The 23,292-nt window shown below is 35.8% G+C and overlaps 2 protein-coding genes across 5 annotated transcripts; one reads left to right on the top strand and one right to left on the bottom strand.

Annotated features, from left to right (window-relative positions):
- Window positions 1-341: 341 nt before the first annotated feature.
- Window positions 342-12,634, top strand: mtmr2 (myotubularin related protein 2). The gene is given in 16 exon segments (NM_131371.1): window positions 342-512; window positions 1,242-1,302; window positions 1,395-1,418; window positions 1,568-1,631; window positions 1,727-1,821; window positions 1,915-2,019; window positions 2,337-2,441; window positions 2,565-2,648; window positions 3,979-4,128; window positions 4,216-4,404; window positions 4,483-4,668; window positions 5,880-6,086; window positions 6,864-6,956; window positions 7,042-7,155; window positions 8,733-8,909; window positions 11,923-12,634. Coding segments are annotated over 16 exon segments (1,863 nt in total). The 5' UTR covers window positions 342-468; the 3' UTR covers window positions 12,088-12,634.
- A 1,678-nt stretch (window positions 12,635-14,312) lies between these two features.
- Window positions 14,313-23,118, bottom strand: kat5a (K(lysine) acetyltransferase 5a). 4 transcript variants are annotated; one of them, NM_001002365.1, is made up of 15 exons: window positions 23,081-23,100; window positions 22,903-22,969; window positions 22,650-22,718; window positions 21,684-21,820; window positions 21,470-21,538; window positions 20,802-20,975; window positions 19,572-19,652; window positions 19,232-19,294; window positions 18,388-18,636; window positions 18,096-18,185; window positions 16,503-16,643; window positions 16,307-16,400; window positions 15,050-15,209; window positions 14,897-14,978; window positions 14,313-14,607 (listed from the first exon to the last, which is right to left on the bottom strand). In NM_001002365.1, the coding sequence occupies exons 1-15, from the start codon at window positions 23,093-23,095 to the stop codon at window positions 14,473-14,475; spliced, it is 1,626 nt and encodes a 541-aa protein (NP_001002365.1). In that variant the 5' UTR covers window positions 23,096-23,100; the 3' UTR covers window positions 14,313-14,472. The 4 variants fall into 4 exon arrangements, with proteins under 4 accessions (NP_001002365.1, XP_005165196.1, XP_009299572.1 ...); XM_005165139.6 differs by lacking the exon at window positions 19,232-19,294 and having other exon boundaries at window positions 23,081-23,118; XM_009301297.5 differs by lacking the exon at window positions 21,470-21,538 and having other exon boundaries at window positions 23,081-23,118.
- Window positions 23,119-23,292: the final 174 nt, after the last annotated feature.

Below are 23,292 nucleotides of genomic sequence, written 5' to 3'. Positions count from 1 at the left end.
GATTTGTGTTGTTGTTTTTTAATGTTTGAATCAGGGCACCTTCAATTTAAAAGAAAGTATTTCAGTTTGTGGTAAGCTTGTTTTTGATGTGAATTCGTTTTAGACAATAAATTAATATATACAATGACTGTAGATTAAGCATTATCTTTAACTAATAGAAATGGCATTCCTTAGTTTCCTTTCTTTAGTTTTCAGTTTTTCATTGGAAAAGAAAGTAAATTGGGCTGTTTTTACGTGCATTTATTCACTTCCCAAAGGTCCCCACAAGGTGATCCACAGTCACGCGCACATGCAGACGGGCAAAAACGCGAGAACGCGCACGCCCAGCCCCACCTAGAGGAATTGTGGGAAGACATGGCAGCTTCCGCTGTTTGTGTTCACTGAGTTTCCGCACTAATCAGTCACTAAATTGCTGAAGTAAAGTTAGCTTAATAAGTTTATCAGCGCCGCGGTTAGGGTTATTTCGGAATGGAGGAGAGCGCAAGTGTGGACAGTGTGGAGTCGCTGTGCAGGTACCTAAAACATTCAAATACTCTTTAAAATATACACAAAACGGTTTGACTGGTTTAAATGTTAATTTCACTAACATTTCTGATGAAAACGCTTCCCGGAAATCCTTATTAAAGTCTTGAAGGTTCTTGACAAGCACAGAATCTAACTTTGATCATTCATCTGTCAGATAGGTTTGCTCATTTACACATTGAACTCTGTCATTATTTGCTCACTCCTATATTTATTAAACATGTATGAATTTCTTTATTCTGTTGTACAGAAAACAGATGGTAGCAGAATGACAAAACTCATTTTTTTTGTATAGAATTAAGGATGTAATGGTAACGGTGGTGAAGACTGAAGCTGTCAGTCTTTATCATTTAGCATTTGATTGAGGTCAAGTTGGTTTAATTTTCGCACATTAGTTCATTGACACCTTGTGACTTGCTCCCTATATTGTTTACCTTGGTTTTTTGGATAGTTGACTAAAACTACATGTAAATATGACTTTAAAACAACATTAGCACTATTCAACTGACTGTGGACAGTGTTGTACTTTAATATTCATTGGCTGCTAATATGATTTCACTATTTAGAATTTGCAATGAAAACTTTTCTGAAATGATATTTTTAATGAGAAAGTCTCAATGTGTGAATATAAAAACCAACTTTACCTCAAACATTATTTGTTTTATGCTAGAAATAAATCAAAATTGTGTGCTTTAATCTTCATCTTCATGTACCTTCAGCTCCACTACGACCCGCTCTGATCGCTCAAGTGGCCCCAAAGTTTCAGACACAGAGCTGCGGGTCAGTCTCTTCTTATTCTGTCCTTTTAGACTGATATATGTGCTGAATCATTACTGATACTAACACTCATCTCTTATTTTTCTTGCTTATAGAGTAAAGGAAGGCCAATTGAAAAGGTATTAAATAGAAATGTGAGCCAGACTGTTTAATAACATTTTAATTTCTGTGCGCTGATTTGTTTGTGTTTGTGTGTGTGTGTGTGTGTGTGTGTGTGTGTGTGTGTGTGTGTGTGTGTGTGTGTGTGTGTGTGTGTGTGCGCGCGCAGATGTACAAAGACCCAAGTAAAGGCGAACTTCCTCTTCTGCCTGTGGAACTGGTTCAGGAGTCCGGTATTTTGCTACATTATACTGACTACTTTTTATCAGCAGTTCTGATGATTTGAGTGCTGTGTGTGTTTAAATTGTGTGTGTGTGTGTGTTTACAGCTAAAGACGTGACATACATTTGTCCATTCATTGGGCCTATTAGAGGGAGTCTGACCGTCACTAACTACAGACTGTTCTTCAGATGCACTGACAGGGTAAGAGACAAGCACGCATGCTGTTTATTTATGACATCTGAAGAGTATTTTTTTTAAATTGGCTTAATTTTTAATCTCTATATATGTGTATAGGAGCCAGTGTTTGGGTTAGATCTTCCCCTGGGAGTATTGAGCCGAGTAGAGAAGATCGGAGCAGCAACAGGCAGAGGAGACGTCTCGTATGGCTTGGCATGCAAGGTCTTTGTGATTTTCACATGTAATATGTGTTAAAATGTATTTTTTTTTATCAAAACAAGTGTAAAAATTGCTCCTAACTGAAATAAAATGTATTTATTTATTAAAACTAAATAAAAAAATCTATAAAAAATGAACTCAATTTTAAAAAACTACAGTTAAACGGACACCTGAAAGTATAAAATAAATGTATAATATGATTTATGACTTTATTAATGTGTAATAATAATAAAAAAATAAATAAAAGTGAGCAAATAAACTGTTGTGGCCTGATACATCATTGCATGATAGCTAAGTGTGTATATATATGTGTCTTGTAGGATATGAGAAACCTGCGTTTTGTACACAAAGAGCCTGACGACTCGCTAAAGAAATCAGTGTTTGAGGTCCTGATGAAGTTTGCTTTTCCAGTGTCAAACAACATGGTGAGAAAAATAGACAAATTATATAAGTTACTACACTATATAAACAATAAACCCTGCTGATTCAGCATTAGAATTCATTATTTCACTGGCCGTCTCTTTCCTTTCTCTTTTTTTTTTCTCTAGTCTCTTTTTGCATTCGAGTATAAGCAGGTGTTTCCTGAGAACGGATGGAAGGTGTATGATCCTCTGGCTGAATGCAAGAGACAGGTACAGTGTGTTTTTATTTCTTTCATGGTTTTGGGGTTGTATGGAATGTGATGATGTACAGTTATCCAGTCTTTATTGCAAAATAAACCCTTTTAAAGTGATCAGCGCTGTAATGTAAATTTAATATCTCTGCTTTTTTCTCTAGGTTATTCTTATTATCGAATTGCTTTTAATCTGTCCAACGAATGTGGCACTGTTGATTATGAATATTGCATAAATGCTAATTTAAATATTTCTACTTATGATGGCTGAGTGTGCATAGATACTTTTTGGATGGATGGATGGGTAGATCATCAAAATGGAATTAAAACAATATAAATGTATTTTTAACATACCATTTAATTTATTAATTTTACAAAAAAGTTTTTTGACTATTTAAATGCTACCACTAATATCACTAATATAAATGATATATTTCTTTAAAAGGTTCAGTAAAATTAAAATTAAGTTTTTTAGATGTTAGTATCAGTAGGTTAGTTTTAAGGGTATTTATAAGCTAGTGTGCCCAAAAACAATGACACAATTCACATTTAGAAGATATAAACCTGATGTTTACATCCAAAGCTAACAGTTTGTCAACTGCATCAATGATCTTACTTCAGTTTCTCATCAAATTTTGACCAATCAAATGGCTTTCATTTGATGTGCTTGAGGCAACACAGTGGTTCAGTGGTTAGCACTGTCGCCTCACAGCAAGAAGGTCACTTGTTTCTGCCCCGGCTGGGTCAGTTGGCATTTCTGTGTGGAGTATGCATGTTTCCGCGTCGGTTTTCTCCGGGTGCCCCGGTTTCCACTACAGTCCAATGACATGCGCAGCGCTATAGATGAATTGAATAAGCTAAATTGGTCCTCGTGTATGTGTGTGAATGTAAGAGTGTATGGGTGTTTCCCAGTGCTGGGTTGCAGCTGTGAGGTCATAAACTTATGCTGGCAACCCCTGATTAATAAAAGGATTTTAAATAATAATTTAATAATTAATGAATGATGTGCTTGAGCTCAACCACTCTCTCTGGCTGTGAGAAAACAGAATGCTATTGGCTGTTTTTGAAAAGGGGGAGGGGCTACTTTACATCCTGCCTTCTCTTCATGTTTCAATTGAGTTTACGTCAAAATTGGAATCAAATATTTTTTAAAGCACCTCACTGTACCAATATTAAATAATAAAAATATCAACAACATTAAATAATAAGATTATTAATGCTTATCTTTAGCTCATTCAATATTTGTAAAATAAGAAGATGGTGTTATATACATCCAACACAGCTAAATCATCAGCATCACTTTACAAAAAAATTATTCATCTGTCTTAAATACAACTGTGTGTGTGTAGGGTCTCCCGAATGAGAGCTGGAGGATCTCCAAATTAAATGATCACTATGAGCTGTGTGATTCGTACCCAGCGACTCTAGTTGTGCCAGTAACCATCACTGACGATGAACTGCGCCGTGTCTCCAGCTTCAGGGCCAAAGGACGCATTCCAGTCAGTGTCATTAAGCATTTCTGATTGTTCTCGTTTCAGTCTGTGTATGATATTCTTCATCCTCACTGCTGGCTCATTATACTCTAGGTGCTTTCATGGATCCATCCTGAGAGTCAGGCTGCGGTGGTTCGCTCCAGTCAGCCAATGGTGGGCCAGAACGGACGACGCTGCAAAGAGGATGAGAAGCTCCTTCAGGCCATCATGGATGCAAACGCGCAGTCGCACAAACTGTTCATATTCGACGCCAGGCCCAGTGTGAATGCTGCAGCAAACAAGGTAAACAGTCAGTTTCTTTCCAAAATGTGTTTTGGATGAAAGTGAAACTTTGAGTGACAGCTTCTGCATGTGTTTCAGATGAAAGGAGGTGGGTTTGAGAGTGAAGATGCTTATCAGAATGCTGAGCTGGTGTTTCTGGATATCCATAACATTCATGTTATGCGCGAGTCACTGCGAAAACTTAAGGAGGTCGTCTATCCAAACATCGAGGAATCCCATTGGCTGTCCAACCTCGAGTCCACACACTGGCTGGAGCATATAAAGGTGTGACTAAAGGGATCTCTTCATTACGTTTCTCTTATACTAAAGGAAAACTTACTCACCATTCCAAATAAACACAAAATAAGTTATTTTGAAGAATGTTGGGAAACACAAAGTTGATGGCTCCCATTGACTTCCATAAAATAAAAATAAAAAATAGTATGGAAGTCAATGGAGACTAACAAGGGATTAGAACATTATTCATACAGTAACATTTTCTTTTGTGTCATGCAGAAAAGAGAAACGTATACAGCTTTAGACCAAGTGTAGGATGAGTAACTCCTTTGCAATGCACAATTTTAGCCCAAATTTGAAACATGGATTTGGTTCAGAGAAAGCCTTTTTCTCAGTCCATTTGGATCTAAAAATGGGGGAAAGTTTGGAAAAACTTTGGCAGGAGTACTCTTGTCTTTTTAATGTTTCTTATAAGCTGTAGTCTACCAAAGTGAGGTACAGTTTCCATCCCTCTCAAGAACTCTGATTTCATGTCTGATCTTGTGTCCTCATGCGTGTTTGGCTTTAAAACAAGGGCTCTATCTGAAATCACCCCTATACCCTCAAATATTTTTGAGGGAGCAGGCATTTCTTGTGGTGTATGAAATCATAGCAGACATTTTAAATTGCATTGAATCAATCCCACAATGCACAGCAAAAGTGAGTCTACTACCCATGTACATGAAACATCAAGAAAAAAAAAAACAATGCACAGTGAAGGTTCTCGCGCCAAAGGAAATTACATATATGACCACAGGATGGTATCAAAAGCAAAATCTTATTGGTGTAAGTTTTAAATTAAAGTATTATTTTATTAATGCAACATTGTATTTATACTGTATATGTATATATAACACAAATCAAAGTCTTTGTTTCATTCCTATTAGACAACTCTCTAAAAAAAATCTATAACAGGGTCTGAACAGGAAGTTGAAAATCAAATTCTTCTGAGGGATTTATCAATTCGAGTGCTCTAACTCACTCACTCATTTCATTGACTCTTTCAAGTGGACTAATGGATAAAGCAATCATGTGCGACCCAGGCAGAGCTGTCAGTGTTTCTTCCTATAGTCATTTTATGCTGTGTTTAACCTCCTATCTGACAAATTTGAAAATCATGTAGTGTGAACTTGGCATAATCGATAGCAGAATTTTTTGGTGAACTGATGAACTGATTGTGTTTGTTTGTTTGTTTGTTTGTTTGTTTGTGTGTGCGATAGTTGATTCTAGCAGGCGCTTTAAGAATAGCTGACAAAGTGGAGTCTGGGAAGACGTCAGTGGTGGTTCATTGCAGTGATGGCTGGGACAGAACCGCTCAGCTCACCTCACTGGCCCTCATCATGCTGGACTCGCACTACAGAACCATTCGAGGCTTTCAGATACTGGTGGAGAAAGAGTGGCTCAGTTTCGGACATCGCTTCCAACAGGTTAGTCAACTGACTAGCTTAGATGACATGGATCTAATTATGCAAATCCCTAAAAGTCTATGATTGTATGTTTATATTAAAAGAATATGCAACGCTTTATCAAGCTCAAATTGTGAAAGAAGGTTTCATTTTTATACATTTGTTGCCCACTATTTAACTTTACAGCTGTTTTAAGTCTTGAGAAATAGAGGGAATATTTAAATTCAGAACAGTTAAAGTAAACTGTAACTATATTTTGCATTATTATTATTTCACAGTCAAAGTCAGCTTTATTGCCAATTCTGACACATGTAGACCTACAGATAATTAAAATGACATCACTCTCAGACCCTGAGTGCATATGAATTATAAAAACACAACAAGAGGCATGTTAATATACAATAAATACAAATTGTTTAGTAAAAACTAAGCGAAAAAGACCAAGTCTGATATTTGACATGATATATATTCACTGTGTTCCACTCAGTGGAAACGGGCCATTAGTTCACCCATGTACAGCCATGTTAATAGGCAAAACTGTCAACCGTTTAGGACCGTGGGAGTTTGCTTCTGAGTCTACAGTCTGCCATAGCCATTCAAACTGAAGATTCTGATTAGGGTTAAAACCAGCACAACAAAATAGTCAAATTACTTTTACATTTAGATGCAACATTCTTGATAATTTTACCCTTTTAGTAAATCTCAGAGAACAGTACATGAACAGTAGTTCATGACCCCTCTGTTTGTTCATTGTCAATAATTGTTTTATTGCTTGTTTGGCCTCATTTGTGTGTATAGCGAGTGGGTCACGGTGATAAAAATCACACAGATGTAGATCGCTCTCCAATCTTCCTGCAGTTCATTGACTGTGTGTGGCAGATGACAAGACAGGTGAGTTTAACAGAGCAACACCTCTTTTCAATGTATTGATATGGTCTGATCTGCAAAAGTAACAAGTGTTTATCTCTGTGTTTAGTTTCCAGCAGCTTTTGAGTTCAATGAGTATTTCCTCATTACAATACTGGATCACCTCTACAGCTGCCTATTTGGCACGTTTCTGTGTAACAGTGAACAGCAAAGACTCAAAGAAGTAAGTGCAAACGTACTATTGGACATATCTGCAATAGGAACATCAAAGCATTATTTTAGTATCTAGCATTGATGTAATATTCTAGATTATTTAATAGTTAATAGTTCCCCGTTTTACTCTTATAATGTTAGCATTTTAGTATTTTGTGTTTTGACAATTGCTTTGGTAATTTTAATGTGTACATGAATGTGCGTGCGTGCGTGCGTGCGTGCGTATGTATGTATGTATGTATGTATGTATGTATGTATGTATGTATGTATGTATGTATGTATGTATGTATGTATGTATGTATGTATGTATGTATATATGTGTGTGTGTGTGTGTGTGTGTGTGTGTCTATATATATATATATATATATATACACACACACACACACATTTCAGATGTAATGGATCACGGTTGATCCGTGCTTCGTACAGATCTCAACCCATGGTTCAGAACCCGCAGATTCTTTACTAGTAGATTAATTGTAAATTTGTAACGATTACAAAAAGATTGCCTCTTGCGTCATTCAAGTCACATGCATTTAGGCTTTCCTGTAAAATATAATGATGATGGAAAAAGTTGTGGTGGGTTATTCTGGATGTGGTGGGTTTTATTAAAGTGTTTCTACTTGTTTAGCCTGCATTAATGCATTCAGTGTAAGCTGCACTATTACCCATTAAAAGTTTGGGATCTCAACACCCACGCAATTATAAATGATGGTGATTTGCACATGTTTATTAATCCTAACAAATTCCATCTTTAGTCTTATGAGTCAGTTATGAAGTTACAAAGTCAAATAATACAGAAGTACTGGCCATCCAAAATATGCCATTAAATAATTCCTAAAAAAATGACACATCTAGCAATGAAACATGAAGTTTGTGAGTGAATAACTGAATCATTTATTGAAAATTAGACTAACAATAAAAATTGTTGTACAAATTATATTGTTAGATTTCTACATTTAGCGTTATCATCAACAGTAGTAGTGAAATATTCAGTAGTGTGAAAAATTCTCTGCTACTATTTATTTTTATTCTGCTGATTATTTCTTTGTTTAATTTTTAATAAAATTACAGTTCTTAGTTCTGTTTGTTAAAACTAAAAGTATCTTGCAATACTGTTTTTGTAATAAATGGAAAGCAAATGACATTTGTCTTCTCCCCTTTTTGGCTGATCCGAAAAATGGTTCGATCCATGACTAAAATTCTTATGTGATCCGAACCATGAGATTTGTGATGCGTTACATCACTAATATATATGTATATGTGTGTGTGTTTAACATTATTTTTTATTTCAGTTAATGTTTATTTTTTATTATTTGTTGTTTATTTATAGATTATATGTTTATCTGACTGATCATTTGGTAAATGCTTTATAAACTTAACCTTATTTTTCTTAATCTTTTTAATTGTGTTTTGAGCATTTTTTGGTTAATATATTTAAATTTTAAATATATTTCTATTAAAATGTCTGTCATATTTAAGCATGGTCACTGAATTAAGATATTTAACAAAGTGTACTAAACGCTAAATGTAAAAGCAGGAAATGAATGTGTATTGGTCTAAGGGAATGTCTGTCTTTGTCTTTAGGAAATCCCGAAGCGCACTGTCTCTCTCTGGTCATTTGTGAACAGTCAGTTGGAGGAGTTTGTGAATCCGCTGTACGTGCACTACTCTTCTCATGTGCTGTTCCCCACTGTGGGTATTCGACACCTGCAGCTATGGGTCTCCTACTACATACGCTGGAATCCTCGTATGCGGCCACAGGTACACACATGTGAACAGATGTTTTAACAGGAACAGATCATTAAACCCAGCATTTCTTTAGCTTGTGTCCATAAATAGTAGCATACACTTTTAGGGCTTTTAAATGAGTAATTTTAATAAATTGCATTCACAATAAAATTATATTTTAGTGTATGTAATGTATATTTATTTATGTGTGTGTGTATAGGTATGTATATGTGCATATGTGTGTGTGTATGTAAATGCGCTGAAACTACATAATACAAATATAATACTGTGTGTGTGTGTATATATATATATATATATATATATATATATATATATATATATATATATATATATATATATATATATATATACATACATACTTACTGTATATATATATATACTGTATATACATATGTATATATATATACAAAACAGAAATATTTACATTTTATACTTGTATTAGATCAAATATTTTAGATATATACTCATAGACATGCATGTGTGAATTTATCTATATACATAGTAAATATGGACAGCACACACACATACTGTGTGTATAGCACATAACTTTTATATTGGATGTGATTAACCAAAATTAATCTTTTGGCAGCACTATTTTATTATTATTATTATTATTATTACATTACAAGGATGCAGGTAGTATGCAGAAGTTGTGGTTTAATGGTAAAAATGTCAGGTTTTCCATGGGTCATGAAATTTCTGGAATATTAAAAGGTCTATTACAGACATTAAAAGTCTGGTAGTTCTTATACAGTGCTCGGCATATGAGTACACCCCTCACAGACCACTTTTTAAAATTCATATTTTTAATAGGAAGCTATACAATATTATATTTGTGCATGTAGATTGAGTTAGTCAGTACTAAAGCCAAATCTGGAGCTTATCTAACAAAATATCTGACAATAACTGTCCAGAAACTAGTACAGCCGAATGTATATGTTAGAGAAAAATATTAAATACAAATTTAAAAAATGGGAAAAAATAATTAAAGCAAAAAAAAAAAAGGAAAAATTGAGTTGAACTGGACACTTCACATACTCAACGGTTGCAGCTTTCGGGCTCTGATGTTGGATAATTTATTTAGGATTGTGAAAGCAGAGTTGTCTTTCGAGAGTGATTTTACCGCCTCCCAAAGGTGAATGCGGTTATACTCATGGCAGGTATTATTTGTTCGTTTATTTAGCTAATTTGTCAAACGTCATTAGGGAAACGGTTTGATTTCCGCTTAGTAAAAAACTTTATATGGGAATATACTATGCTGTTGAGAGTGTAAGTGCAAAAGTACATAGTGCATAAGTGCATAGTGTGGCATTTGGAACACAGTCTAATGCCGAGTTCAGACTGCATGATTTTTTAACGTAATCGTGTCTCGTGATAGCATGATTATTTGGGCTAGCGTTTTATTGCTTGGTTTTGATATTGCTTGTTTTGATTTGTATGGGTGCTCCTGCCAAATTCCCACTAGTTTTTCCTCCATTTTTTGGGTCCAAATAATTTTAAAATGAGATGATTTTAAAATTAATTAACAACCTCCCACTGGCCTGCAGGTACACACACTAGTGAATGCTGCTCTCTCTCATTGGCTGTAGGTGATCGCCGGTGTTTCTTTCAGTCAAAACTCATTTCACACGGCATGACTTGAATCGCTGACAGCTTCAGATATTTAGCATGTCAAATATCTCACAGGCAACGGCAACTCATCAGCGATTCTCTCATTTTGATAGTTGATAGTTCAACTCAGTCTTATTGACTTTGATAGTTCACTGTGTGATTGTTACTTGCGTGAACGAGCACTGATTTGCATGTGATTACAGGCATTTGTCGGCGATTTCTCAAAAACTGTCGGCGAGTCAAAATCGGGGCTAAAATGACTCAGTCTGAACTCGGCATAAGTGTTAAAAAAAAGATAACAGATCTCTCATTCTGGCCTAATATCATTCCGCCTGCTACAGCCATGGTACAGCAGTAAAGTTTCTTGATTATTACGCCAGAATGAGAGTATTCACCTTATTTTCCGCCAACGAGCGGGCACTGCCAATTGAATCTTTTTGGCTTGAGACTACCGGTCTCATTCACTTCCATTTATTTTTTGACGTTAAAAACTGCTCGTTACGCTGCTTGATGTTGCAGTTTGATATTTTCATATTATATTATTCTACTTGGTCTGTATAGTCATGCAAACATTTGTTTGTAGAGCAAGTAGTTTGACCGTTTTCTGCTGTTTATTATTCCTAGTCGTTTCTCCCATAGGCGACTGAATCGGAAGTTCTAAGACAATCGCGAAAACAGGCGCACTTCCGCATTTTAGAATAAGGTCAATAGTTTCAGGACATATTAAACTAGAAAATAGCGACTTTTCGCTTTCCACCTGTCTTTGTAACTGCAGAAGAGTCTAGATTTTAATAGGATTATGATCAAAACTTAATTATTATTTTTTGTGAGATGTTCACTAGTATTTTTGTTCCAATCCAATTTAATGATTTATGCTAAGCTAAAAGTCCTCCTGTCAGACACAGGCTGAATGGAATAAAAACTGGTCAAACTCAACTTTTTTACTCTAAGGTTATTAAAAAAGTTGTAAAATGAGGCTATTTCCAAAACTAAAGTAGAGTGTTCCATTATTTTTCTGTTGCCTGCATATGTTGTTTTAACCATTAATTCACAATGATATATGAATCACTAAGCACCAGTTTCTGCTAAAGATTCACCTACATTAGAGGTGTCCAAACTCGGTGCTGGAGGTCTGGTGTCCTGCAGATTTTAGCTCCAACTTGCCTCAACACACCTGCAAGGATGTTTCTAGAAAGCCTAGTAAGAGCTTGATTAGCTAGCCCAGGTGTGTCTGATTGGGGTTGGAACTAAACTTAGCTGGACTCCTGCCCTCCAGGACCGAGTTTGGGCACCCCTGTCCTACATCTTTGATGAACTGTTGGAACTATGCCTTCATGAACTTTAATAATTAGTTGTAAATGGCTTGTGTTGTCTGTCCCTGGTATTGAAAGTGTGATTTACAACTGCGTTTTAGGAGCCTGTCCATCAGCGCTACAAAGAGCTGCTAGCGAAGCGTGCAGAGCTTCAGAAGAGAGTTGAGGAGCTGCAGCGTGAGGTGTCCAGCCGAACGGCCTCCTCATCCTCCGAGAGGGCAGGCTCTCCTACACGCTCCATCACCCCGGTGCAAACCTTCGTTTAAGCACTCCACAGACTGATGAATGTAGATCCTTCACACACCACGTGAGCTACACGCGGTTCTCCTGTTACATGCAGTGATGCGCAACTGATGTACATCCACACACTAACATTCACCTCGCTGCTACCAGCTGGCTGGATGGATGATGCTTTTAATCACTAAAACTGTTTGATACTGGTATTATATTAATACATTTATTGAGACTAGGGAAGCATTAATACATGTTAGAAACATTACTCTATAAGCTGTATGTAGTTGAACTCTGCGACTGAGCATCACATGACCAAAGTATTGTGATGTCACTGAGATTCTGCCTGCGTCATCGCGGTGCGGAGGGAAGTGGAGGTGAGTCTTTCCTTCTTCAGGGTTTTACGTGTCTACTTGAAATTGCAAACTTTCTAGGGCTTGTTTAAAAGGACACTATCTAATCATGTTATAGAATATGCTCTATAATCTAACTTTTGCTTAGACATTAACAAAGTGTTTTGACACTAATTTAATGGCAGTGCTAATCCACAGCAATAAAACACTTGCAGAATGTGGGTCTAAATAATGCTTGGTGTGTTTTGTTCATGTAAAGATGCATAATTACTATATTTACATGCAGTTATTAGTGAGCAAAGATATGCTTTTGTATAGTTTTTATAAATCTTTGTGTAGTTATTCTGCATTCTGTCCTAGTATATTTCATAGTGTGGAATTGAATAGCATCTGTGTGCCTCATATAAAACACCAAAGTAAGGCGTAATTTGAGTCAAGTATACATGCTGAACTAGTTGTAATACAGTTTCAGTCAGAATAACTTTTTGAAAAACAGTACTTGTGAATATGAACGAGTCAGTGTTGCTATTATTAATTAAAAATGCTTAATATTAAAATATCATAAAAATATTCCATCAAAACAAACATTACAATATAATTTATTAGAAATTTTGTTTTCGTAACTACCTAAAATACACTAATTACTAAAACTAGAAATTAAAATAAATAAAAATATTTATAAATAAAAAAATGCTATATTATTTAAATGTATTATTCTTAAATGCATCATTATATAGATACAACTAGAATAACACAGATGAATGAGGAATATGTTCTGTCCGTGTTTGCATGGGTTTTTCCGGGTGCTCTGGTTTTTCCCCACAGTCCAAAGACATGCACTGTTGGTGAGTTGGGTAAGGTAAATTGTTTGCAGTGTATATGTGATCCTGATCCTCCAGGTTGGGGTTTGAGCATTGGGCTAACAACACACTTTGCAAATAATTAGATGTTTCATAACACAAATATCAGGGTTTCTGCAGGTTTCATCAAGTCAAATTTTAGACTTTATGAGACCCTTTTAAGACCATTATGAATGGAATTTAAACTTATACGGGGCTCAATACTTTGCCACAAAAAAAGATTAAATGTTATTATTTGTTAGTGACCTACTTTAATGTGTCAAAATGAGAAAACTGTAGTTGTACACACTTTTTTTTCACCATAATATTTATTTTAAATTTTATTTTAAAGTTTAACATTGTTAAAAGTATATTTATTATGGAGTTAATTACATAAATAATCAAACATATATATTTGTTGGCTTTTGCTCCAAATTGATTGAGCATAACTTTTATTCAATCTAATGCGTTTCTGTTGTAAAGCCTTAATATTTATAAATAGGTGTGAAACTTATGTCTACTCCCCCTTATTTGAATGAAAGATAATGTAATGGGATGTATTGCTCTGTTATTATCATGAGGAACTGTGTAATTGTTTTCTTTCCCTGATTTTATCAAGATGGATGGTTGGTGATTATATGGATGTTGGCCTGATTGGATAGCTTTACTTGGATAGGAAAATTAAGACCTGTTTAAAATGATTTAAGACACACAACACACTATTTTGTTGAATTTAAGTGAATAACACCCTGAATATGGTGCGCCTAGATGACAACTTTGCTATAAACGATCTGCTGAGTCTCTTCCAAATGTTTATTCCAGTTGTAAACTGCAATAACGTTTATCATGTAGCATATACAGCTATAAGGGCATATGCTGGATAAGTTGGTGATTCATTCCGCTAATTAATAAAGGGACTAAGCCGAAAAGAAAATGAATGAATGAATGTAGCATATGCTTTTAATCTGAAGCAAGAAGACCAATGAGTTTTGAATCGCTCTAACATCCTGTCATAAATTAGTGTTCTGGCTCCAAGCTTGCATTTTAAAAACATCAGCTCCACAGTAGTTAGAACAGACTGTTTATTGATGCATCACAGCGAACTGAATTTAGAAATGATTTGAAGTGATTTTAATAAAAAAGGTATATAAATACAGGAATATTTACAGTGTTTACGTTGGTTTGAAATTGTTTTTGTATCTGTGAAGCAGTGGCCCTCCTCTGGACTTCACCACTTGCCCCTCTTGCTCCAGTCTTTAGGAGTGAAATGCAAGCATTTGGGATCAATGCGGAGATGGCGTTTCTGCATTGCACACTCGTGACCTTCCACTATGTCCTCGGACAAGGTGAGGATGTATTGACCCTTCAATGGAAGAGAGGTAAAACACACAATTCAGTATCTGCAAGAGTCACATTATGTCACTTTCATGACTTTCTTTCCTCTGTTCAACACAAAAGAAGATACTTTAAAAAATGCTGTAACCACTGCATTCCATAGTATTTGTTTTTTCTACAACAGAAGTAAATGGTTACAGGTTTTAAGCTTTCTTTAAAGCATCTACTTTAGTGTTCAACAGAATAAAACAGCTCATAAAGGTTTGGAACCACTTCACAATTTTTGGGTGAACTGTCCCTTTAAAGTAATGTCTTGCCTTATAATAATTGATGAGGTTGAGGTACTGAAGGGTGGATATCACATCTTCTTTCTTGATGCTTGTAATCTCACTGATTTCACTGAAAATAAGAAGAACACCATTAGATATGTGTGTCTTTTAAGTTTTAGAGATCAAACAGTGGGCACATACTTGATGGTGATCTGTGGTCGTTCTCCATTCTCTGATTTGAGGTCCATGAGTATCTCCAGAATGGTCTGGGACCAGTACGAGCGGTAGGAGAGCAGTCCCAAATCAGACAAGGGTTTCTCTGGGGTGCCCGTCTTTCCTTCCACCTTTGAGAGCTCATAACCTTTAAGACAAAGATGTGAAACGGGCAACATTAGGCATTACTATAGACCATTTTGCGTCAAGTAAACAAATACAATGGTCCCAACATATTTTCTGTTTTACATTTTTAATTTCTATAGCTTCAGAGAATCCAAAAATAACCACATATTGATAAATAATGTTATGATGGCTGCTTTAACATGAAGTTCTGATTTAATTGTCTCTCGTTAGTTATAAAATAGTTTGATAACAAGCAGGAAATGTTCACGAGCCAATGAAATGACCAAATTTAAATGGTCTATACACTTTTCTCAAACTAAGGCATGAATTGTTTATTTTTTTTCCTTTATTGTGATAGTATAGTGAAGGTGGAGGGGACACGATCAGAAAAAGTTTGCAAGCCAGGATTTGAAATCACTAACTGAATCACTTGACTGAAAATTATAAGCAAAAATTTTGCCTAAAAAATCTTTGGTATTTTACTGAACATTAGTCGCACTTGGTCAAAATTGCATTGGTAATTTTTTTTTCTAATCTTATATTTATGTCTATTTAATTGAAATAATGAAACTTCTTAACAAATTTATTAAGAATGTACTTTTTCTAAAGTTTAATCAAAAAGTGTATTACTACTTGGAGATGTGTATTTAACCATAATAGTAATATATGTTTTTTTAATATAAAAAAAATATGCTTTTCCTGCTTACAGGATCATTTAGATGAGACCAAAATACTGTTTACGCACCCTAAGTAGTTCCAACCCGTAATGAGCTTCTTTATTTTGTTGAACACTAAGATATTTTGAAGAAAGATGAAAACCTGTATCCATTTATTTACTTTCAAAGTAGGAAAAACAAATATTTTAGAAGTCAATGGTTACAGGTTTTAAGCTTTTGACTTCAGAATATCTTATTTTGTGTTCAACAGAAGAAACTTATAAAGGTTTGAAACAAATAAAAGGGAAAGTAAATTATGACAGATTATTATTTTTTTTGACTGAACTCTCCTTTTAAATGTAACTGCATGATACAAGTTTGCAAAATAACAATAATTTCATTCTATAAATTAACATACAGTAACTAAATTTGAGTAGTCCTGAAGAACTTTAAAATTACTCACTGAACTCAATGAGCAGTTTGCCATAGCCTCTTCTCTGGTAAGGTGGTAACGTCAGGATACAGGCCACATTATAGTCCTCTGTTGATTCTTTCTCCTTTATTAGATGAGGGGAAAAAAACATGTTTAAGAGGATTAAAGGCTATTCAAATTACACACAAATGTTTGATGAATTCTAAATGATACAACAATAGATCACCTTTGAGAAGTAGCCAACAATATGGAAACCCTTTGGGTCGTACTCTGTCATAACATAGAAGAGGAAAGGGTCTGTGTCGTAGTACAGGGTCTTGTGGTCCAGGAAGCATTTAGCCAGTAAACACAAATTTTGGGAATATGCCTGGGAAAGAGCAACAAATATCAGACCATCAAGATACTACAAAGATGTACTGTACATGCTACAATAAGTATTATATTATTTTAAGGAAAGACCAACATTTAGTTTCATTTAGCCACTTAAACAACATCACTCTTGTTCATTCAGGGATATTTACAGTCAAAGACAAAATTATTAGCCCTCTTGTGAAATTTCAATTCCTTTTAAAAAATTTCCCAAGTGATCTTAAACAAAGAAAGGAATTTTTAAAAGTATTTCCTATTATATCTTTCTACTGGAGAAAGTCTTCTTTTAGTTTGGCTGGAATAGATTTTGTAACTGCTAGGTCGATATTATTGTCTCCTTCAAATACAAAATGAAGTATCAAAATATATCGAGTAAAATATTACTTACAATACCTGACAAAGGTCTTTTCTCCTAACCAAGTTTTAGGGACAACAATAACTTGAACTCTAGTTGATCATTTGGTATCAGAAGGGGCTTATATGGAAGGCAAAGGCCTCTAGATTACGCTTATTTGACCAAAATAAAATATGATCATGCCTTGATATTTAATTATTTAATTAGGACAGTAAGGTCTGAATTTGCTCAGACAAAAGTCACTTAACAGAAATAATGTACAGTATAGAATAGAAAATCATGGTGCAGTGGAAAAAGAATTGATATTGTGTATTACTAATTAGCTTGGAGGACTGCATCCATACATCTCTGCAATGACAATAATAACTTATTAATAAAGTCATCTGGAATGGCAAAGAAAGCGTTCCTTCAGGACTCCCAGAGTTTATAAAGACTCTTTGGATTCATCTTCAATGCCTCCTCCTCCATCTTACCCCAGACATGCTCAATAATGTTCATATCCTGGAGCACCTTGACCTTCTTCGCTTTCAGAAGCTTTGATGTGGAGGCTGAAGTATAAGAAGAAGCACTATCCTGCTGAAGAATTTGCCCTCTCTTGTGGTTTATAATGTAATGAGCAGCACAAATGTCTTGATACCTCAGGCTGTTGATGTTGCCATCCACTCTGCAGATCTCTCACACGCCCCCATACTGAATGTAACCCCAAACCATGATTTTTCCTTCAGCAAACTTGACGGATTTCTATGAGAATCTTGGGTCCATGCAGGTTTGAATAGGTCTTCTGCAGTAATTATGATGCAGTTCAACAGATGATTCATCAGAAAAATGTACCTTCTGCCACTTTTTCAAATGATCAACTAGAGGTCAAGTTTTTATTTGTTGCTCTTACAACTGGGATCAACGACAAGGCTTTTGTCAGGTAGTGTATTGTCATCATGGCAAAGACAAAATAAATTAGTTATTAGAGATTAGTAATTAAAACTACCATGTTTAAAATCTCTCCATTAAATTTTTTTTATTAATGGGCTAATAATTTAATCCTCGACTGTGTGTAAAATCCTTAAACCAAATCTACTTTGTAATCTGATTTCACACCTTGTTTTTTCTGCCATCTATTTCGAAAAAGGAGATGGTTCCTTTGCGGTAGATCTCATTTCCTGGAGGATGCCGAAGGTTGCATTTTGTCTGTAAAGGTTACAGCAGAACTAAATACAGCATTTACTACGAAATAAATATAATACAATCGAGTCATTTCAATAAAAATGTGTATTAAAGAGTTTTGCATGATTTTACTTGTGTTCAGCTGCTTGATTTGAAAGTCATGTGTTAGAATACCACCTAGACAACAGAAGTAAAATGTGACCACAGATGAGGCCTTTACTCTTACCAGGTGCCTCTGAAGACATTTGAGGCTCTTGAGGTATTTGAGACAGAATTCACAAAGGTAGATAATGGGCAGAGAGGTGAGCTCCTGTGGGTATGGAGAGAAGTACCAAGGCTTCAGTCTGTGTCGGCCCAGCTCTATACAGCCTATGTTCTTCATCCGAGTCACGATGTCATCATGGCTGCGGTCGGACACCAAGCTCCCAGTCATGCGTGGGGCAGAAGGGATTCCATCTGAACTGTCCTGCGAGTCCTGAGATGAGAGGGTAGCGTTAGGGAGAATGGTATGAAGCATTAAAACATGAAACAAAATGTTTGAGGGTTTGATATCAACTGTTTTTAATATCAGGCGGCATTTACTCCACGCTGTTTAAAACCACAAACAGAAATCTTTGATGTCTTTTGGCCATTTGGTAAATGGCAAAAGTGTTTTGAGAGCTTGATAATGCAGATTTTTGAAAACAGCTGTCATGTTTTACAAAGTGGTGCATGTTTTCGATACAAAACTGTGAGTTTCCATATTACATGGTCAGTCTATAGGCATGGTGGACTGTATGTGTGCAGATGTGAAGAATGTTTTAAGGGGAAGTTGCCATCTACTGGCCTGGCATAGATAATACGTTTTGAGTCATTTCCACAGATGTGTGTGAACAAAGATCATCAGTGCCAATTTGTCTATTGTACGCTAAACTTCTTTAAATTGCAATATATTATACATTTATGTATATAGTGCAATGGACTCATCGTTGCATTTCCGGAATCCATCATATCTACAATCTGACTGTACAACAGCCATAAGCCTCCATTATGACAAGACACAATAGCAATGGTAAGTAAATGAGCCGGACCTCTCCTGGCAGCAAATAGACGGTGGAGCAGCGGGGACTGTTATTCTGGAACACCTTTACCATCTATAAAAACACAAGGGGTTGCAAAGCTTTGGGACACTTTAAGATTGGTGACAGCAGTAAAAGAAAAAAAAATATTGGAAAACAGTTCAAGGATTTGGTTTTGATCTGAACTCTGGTGCACTCGTTGTCAGTGACGGTTTCTAAAATGCTTCAAATAACAGAATTTGTATAACATGATATCTCACAAAGCACTTAAATGAGATTTAAAGGAACTAATTGCCCTAAAATATTACATTCTATCTTTTAAAAATATATCGAGTATGTTTGCATGACTGACCTCATCTGTGCCTCCACAATTCTTTCTTTTTCTCCCAGGTTGAGGAGGAATAAGATGGCGCTGGATGGATGTTGTGCCATTCTTAAAGAAAAAAAAAACAAGCAGAGAAAATATGTCATGAGGACCTTCTCTTCTATGTCAGGTCAGGGTGCGTGTTTAATACAGTCATTCTTTCCCAATATTCAGCAGCACAACAGGCATCCTTTTTTACATCGTTTTTGGCACACAAAAGTGTTTTTGGAGCTTTATATGATTACAGAATCACTGAAGTCACATGGAATTTGGTCCCACTTTATATTAAATGGCCTCAACAACTAAGTACTTACACCATAACATAAGCACAATGTTCTTACTGTGTTCATATTGTATTGCACTGATGATGCTCTTGAAGTGGGATACATGTAGACTGGTAGGTTTAAGGGTGAGTTAAGGTTTAAGGAATGGGTTAACAGAGTAATTGTAATTAATTACAGAGACAATTATATGCAGATCATTTTAAATATATATAAATACAATGTAAAAACATGCATGTACAAAATAAGTACATTGTACCAAATGATTCATTTAAATGCAAGTATACAGTAATTAGGGTCACTTAAAATAAAGTAGGACCTGAAATATTTTGACAGTGTGTGGTTCATTTTCTTGATTTTAAACACCTTGGGTCTGTTGGAGGACGGGAGAGAGATCTCTGATTTCATCTAAAATATCTCTATATGTGCTCTGAAAATGAACAAAGGTCTCAGAGGATCGGAATGACAGGAAAGTGAAATTAATAACATCATTTACAATATTTGAGTGAACTAACCCTTTATTTTTTTTGGTCACATGAGAATTTACATTATGAAAGCAACTGAATTAAATTGTGTTTTTATAAAGATAGTTTGGAAAATGCTAATAAGTTTTGCTATATTAACCTCATTGTCATGTAACTGGTCATGATAGATTCCTTGGATAGTCCTGCACACATTGTTACTAAATTTTCCAAAATTTGCTAAACTTCCTGTCCACCATTTTAGCTTAAATTTAAAAAGCTACTTTTTTAAACTCCTCGTAGACCGTTGGTCTGATTTTTACCAAATTCACCAAGATCCTCATCTTCAGATCATGTCGAAAAAAAAAAAACCCGGATGCGGTTTAAAAATGGACAGACTCTAAAAATTGTATTTAATTTAGGATCTCTATTTAGCATCATCCCTGAGTAAACGGCTAAATACAGACTTTGCTTACTGTTGTTAGAGAGGTGAGCGGTTCATGTTCTTCTCTGGATTTAATGTTGAAGGATGCATCTCTGATTGCTGTATAGAGTGCCGCCTGACTGGCCTCTGTAGAAGCTGGAAGTGAAGGCACTGGAGTCGCTGCAGTCACCTGTGTGGCTAAAGAGACTGACTCCGCTTTCCTTTTCTGCAAGATCAAACAGAAATAAGACAGCTACTTTTTTTCCCCTCTGCATGAATAACGAGTGCAATAATTCTTTAAAAGTACTAAAATCCATCAACAAGCATAACTATGAGTGAACTTCAGACACTTACCACGTGAAAATAAATAAAGAGCAATGAGTAATAATGAAAATGTCCTGACTGTGTTGAGAATTAACAGATTTGCTACATTTTTTAATTCTATGTGTAACAGATGCAAAGATTGTGTCTAGTATTTGAGATGTGCACTCCAGTGCTTCAATCGTTTGTAATCTCTTCGATTGCTGTGTGTTTTATATCTTTTATTTACTGTACATTTATCTGAAAAAGTTTAGCCAGGTTAAATTGTGTCGAGGCAAAGACTGCATCCCTCACACTTTTTCGAACAGTCGGGCCAATTTAAATTGGTCTTTAATTCAGCCCATTGGTCATAAAATTTCAGTGGACAGATTGGTCAGTATGGACAGGGTTCGTCTGTACCGGTGTGGGGACGGTTTTGCCTCTTGAAGGAGCCGAAGCAGACTGAACATGAAGATCTAGACTCTTCTTCTAAATTTGAACAGAAAGTGAGAGAAGATGGTAAACAGACTACATAGCATGCAAGTTTGAAAACAACTGTGATATACTGTATTTCTCTGCCACTGAAGTGGGGGAATTGCGTTTCTACACAGAGGTATAGATTACATTGACTTACCACGTCTCTTTCTGGTGAGCTCGGACGAGACCCAGACAGGCCATTCTTCATGGGGGTCTTTGCCTCCTTTTTGGGAAATTGGAGCTTCTTAATGTCCAGCCGGTCTGGAGTGACCCATTCGTCCAGCCGCTTATTGACTTCCAACAAACAACAAATTATGCTGACCTTTTTCTTTACACTTAAAGCCTTAACAGATGAGTTATTTAACCCTTGTGCATCTTTATGAGCATTTTTGTCTTTTCACTTTACTTTTGGTGATCATTTTAGAGGGTGACACGGCGGCGCAGTCACCTCACAGCAAGAAAGTCTCTGGTTTGAGCCCCAGCTGGATCAGTTGGCATTTCTGTGTGGCGTTTGCCTGTTCTCTCCGTGTTGGCTTGGGTTTCCTCCGGGTGCTCCGGTGTCCCCCAAAGTCCAAAGAAATGCGCTATAAGTGAATTGAATTAGCTAAATTGCCCGTAGTGTATGTGTGGGTGTGAATGCAAGAGTGTATGGGTGTTTCCCAGTGCTGGGATGTAGCTGGAAGGGCATCCGCTGCGTGAAACATAAGCTGGATATGTTGGTGGTTCATTCGGCTGTAGTGGCCCCTGATTAATAAAGGGACTAAGCCGAAAAGAAAATGAATGAATAACCAATTTGGCTGTTAATGCATATAATATGACAAAAAAAATTTTTTTTACACTTTACTTTCAATTCCTTTCATCAATCTATTTTACAAAAATCTACCGGTACAAAATTGAAAATTACATCCGGATGCTAATTTTACACAAAGTCATGGATTCTTTGTTTACAAACTTCTAATCAGTTGGCAAGGCTTCAGCATTTTAGCTTGTTTATGACATGTTTGCCCTCTATAAACTTGTATCTAACCTTATTTAATAGGTGCACAAGGGTTAATAAAACTCTGGAAGCAAGATATTAAAAAAAAGACAAAAGAATTGAGTCAGGCTGTCAATTAATACTCACAGTCAACATAGTGGACATAGTAGAGCTTCCTCCCAGAGATGTCTTTGACACTTAAGATTTCAGCCAAAGCTATGGAAAAAAGAAACCACAAATTAACCAAACATTAATATATCTACGTGTGTTGTATTCAACTGTTATTAGCGTGTAACTACTCTTGTGTTATAACGTGAGGGTCAATAGATGAAACAGATAAGCTGCAGTGTTTTGTTTACATCTACAGTATGGGCTGCTGCTGACAGGCTGATATACTTACGCCATTCGTCTTCGTTTTCTTGATTTCTCCGCAATACTGGAAGTCGACAGCCCTCAGTTATTTCAACCTATGGGAACATAACACAATTTTAAATGGAATCGACCAACAAATGCAGAAGAAATTACATTTAAATCGCTGCTAAAACGACATTAAACCCAACTGTTTGTCTATTACTCACAGAGTGGTCCGCCATCTTTTTATGTGACGCAGAGAAGTGTGCAGTGAGTGACGCACTGGATAAAGCTCGTTTGTTCCTCAATAAAAGTTTTATTGGTTTTCACTTTAGTAGAAGAGTGTAGAAAAACATGCAGAAACGTTTGAGGGGAAAAAATAAATTGTAATTTGAGTCAAAGTATTGTCTTTGTTTTTGGACGGACACTAACTAAAAAA

This window comes from Danio rerio, chromosome 5, assembly GCF_049306965.1.
Source record: "Danio rerio strain Tuebingen ecotype United States chromosome 5, GRCz12tu, whole genome shotgun sequence".
Classification (NCBI taxonomy): Eukaryota; Metazoa; Chordata; class Actinopteri; order Cypriniformes; family Danionidae; genus Danio; species Danio rerio.
The sequence above is the reverse complement of the archived record's forward strand: the minus strand, read 5'-3'. Positions and strand labels throughout refer to the sequence as shown.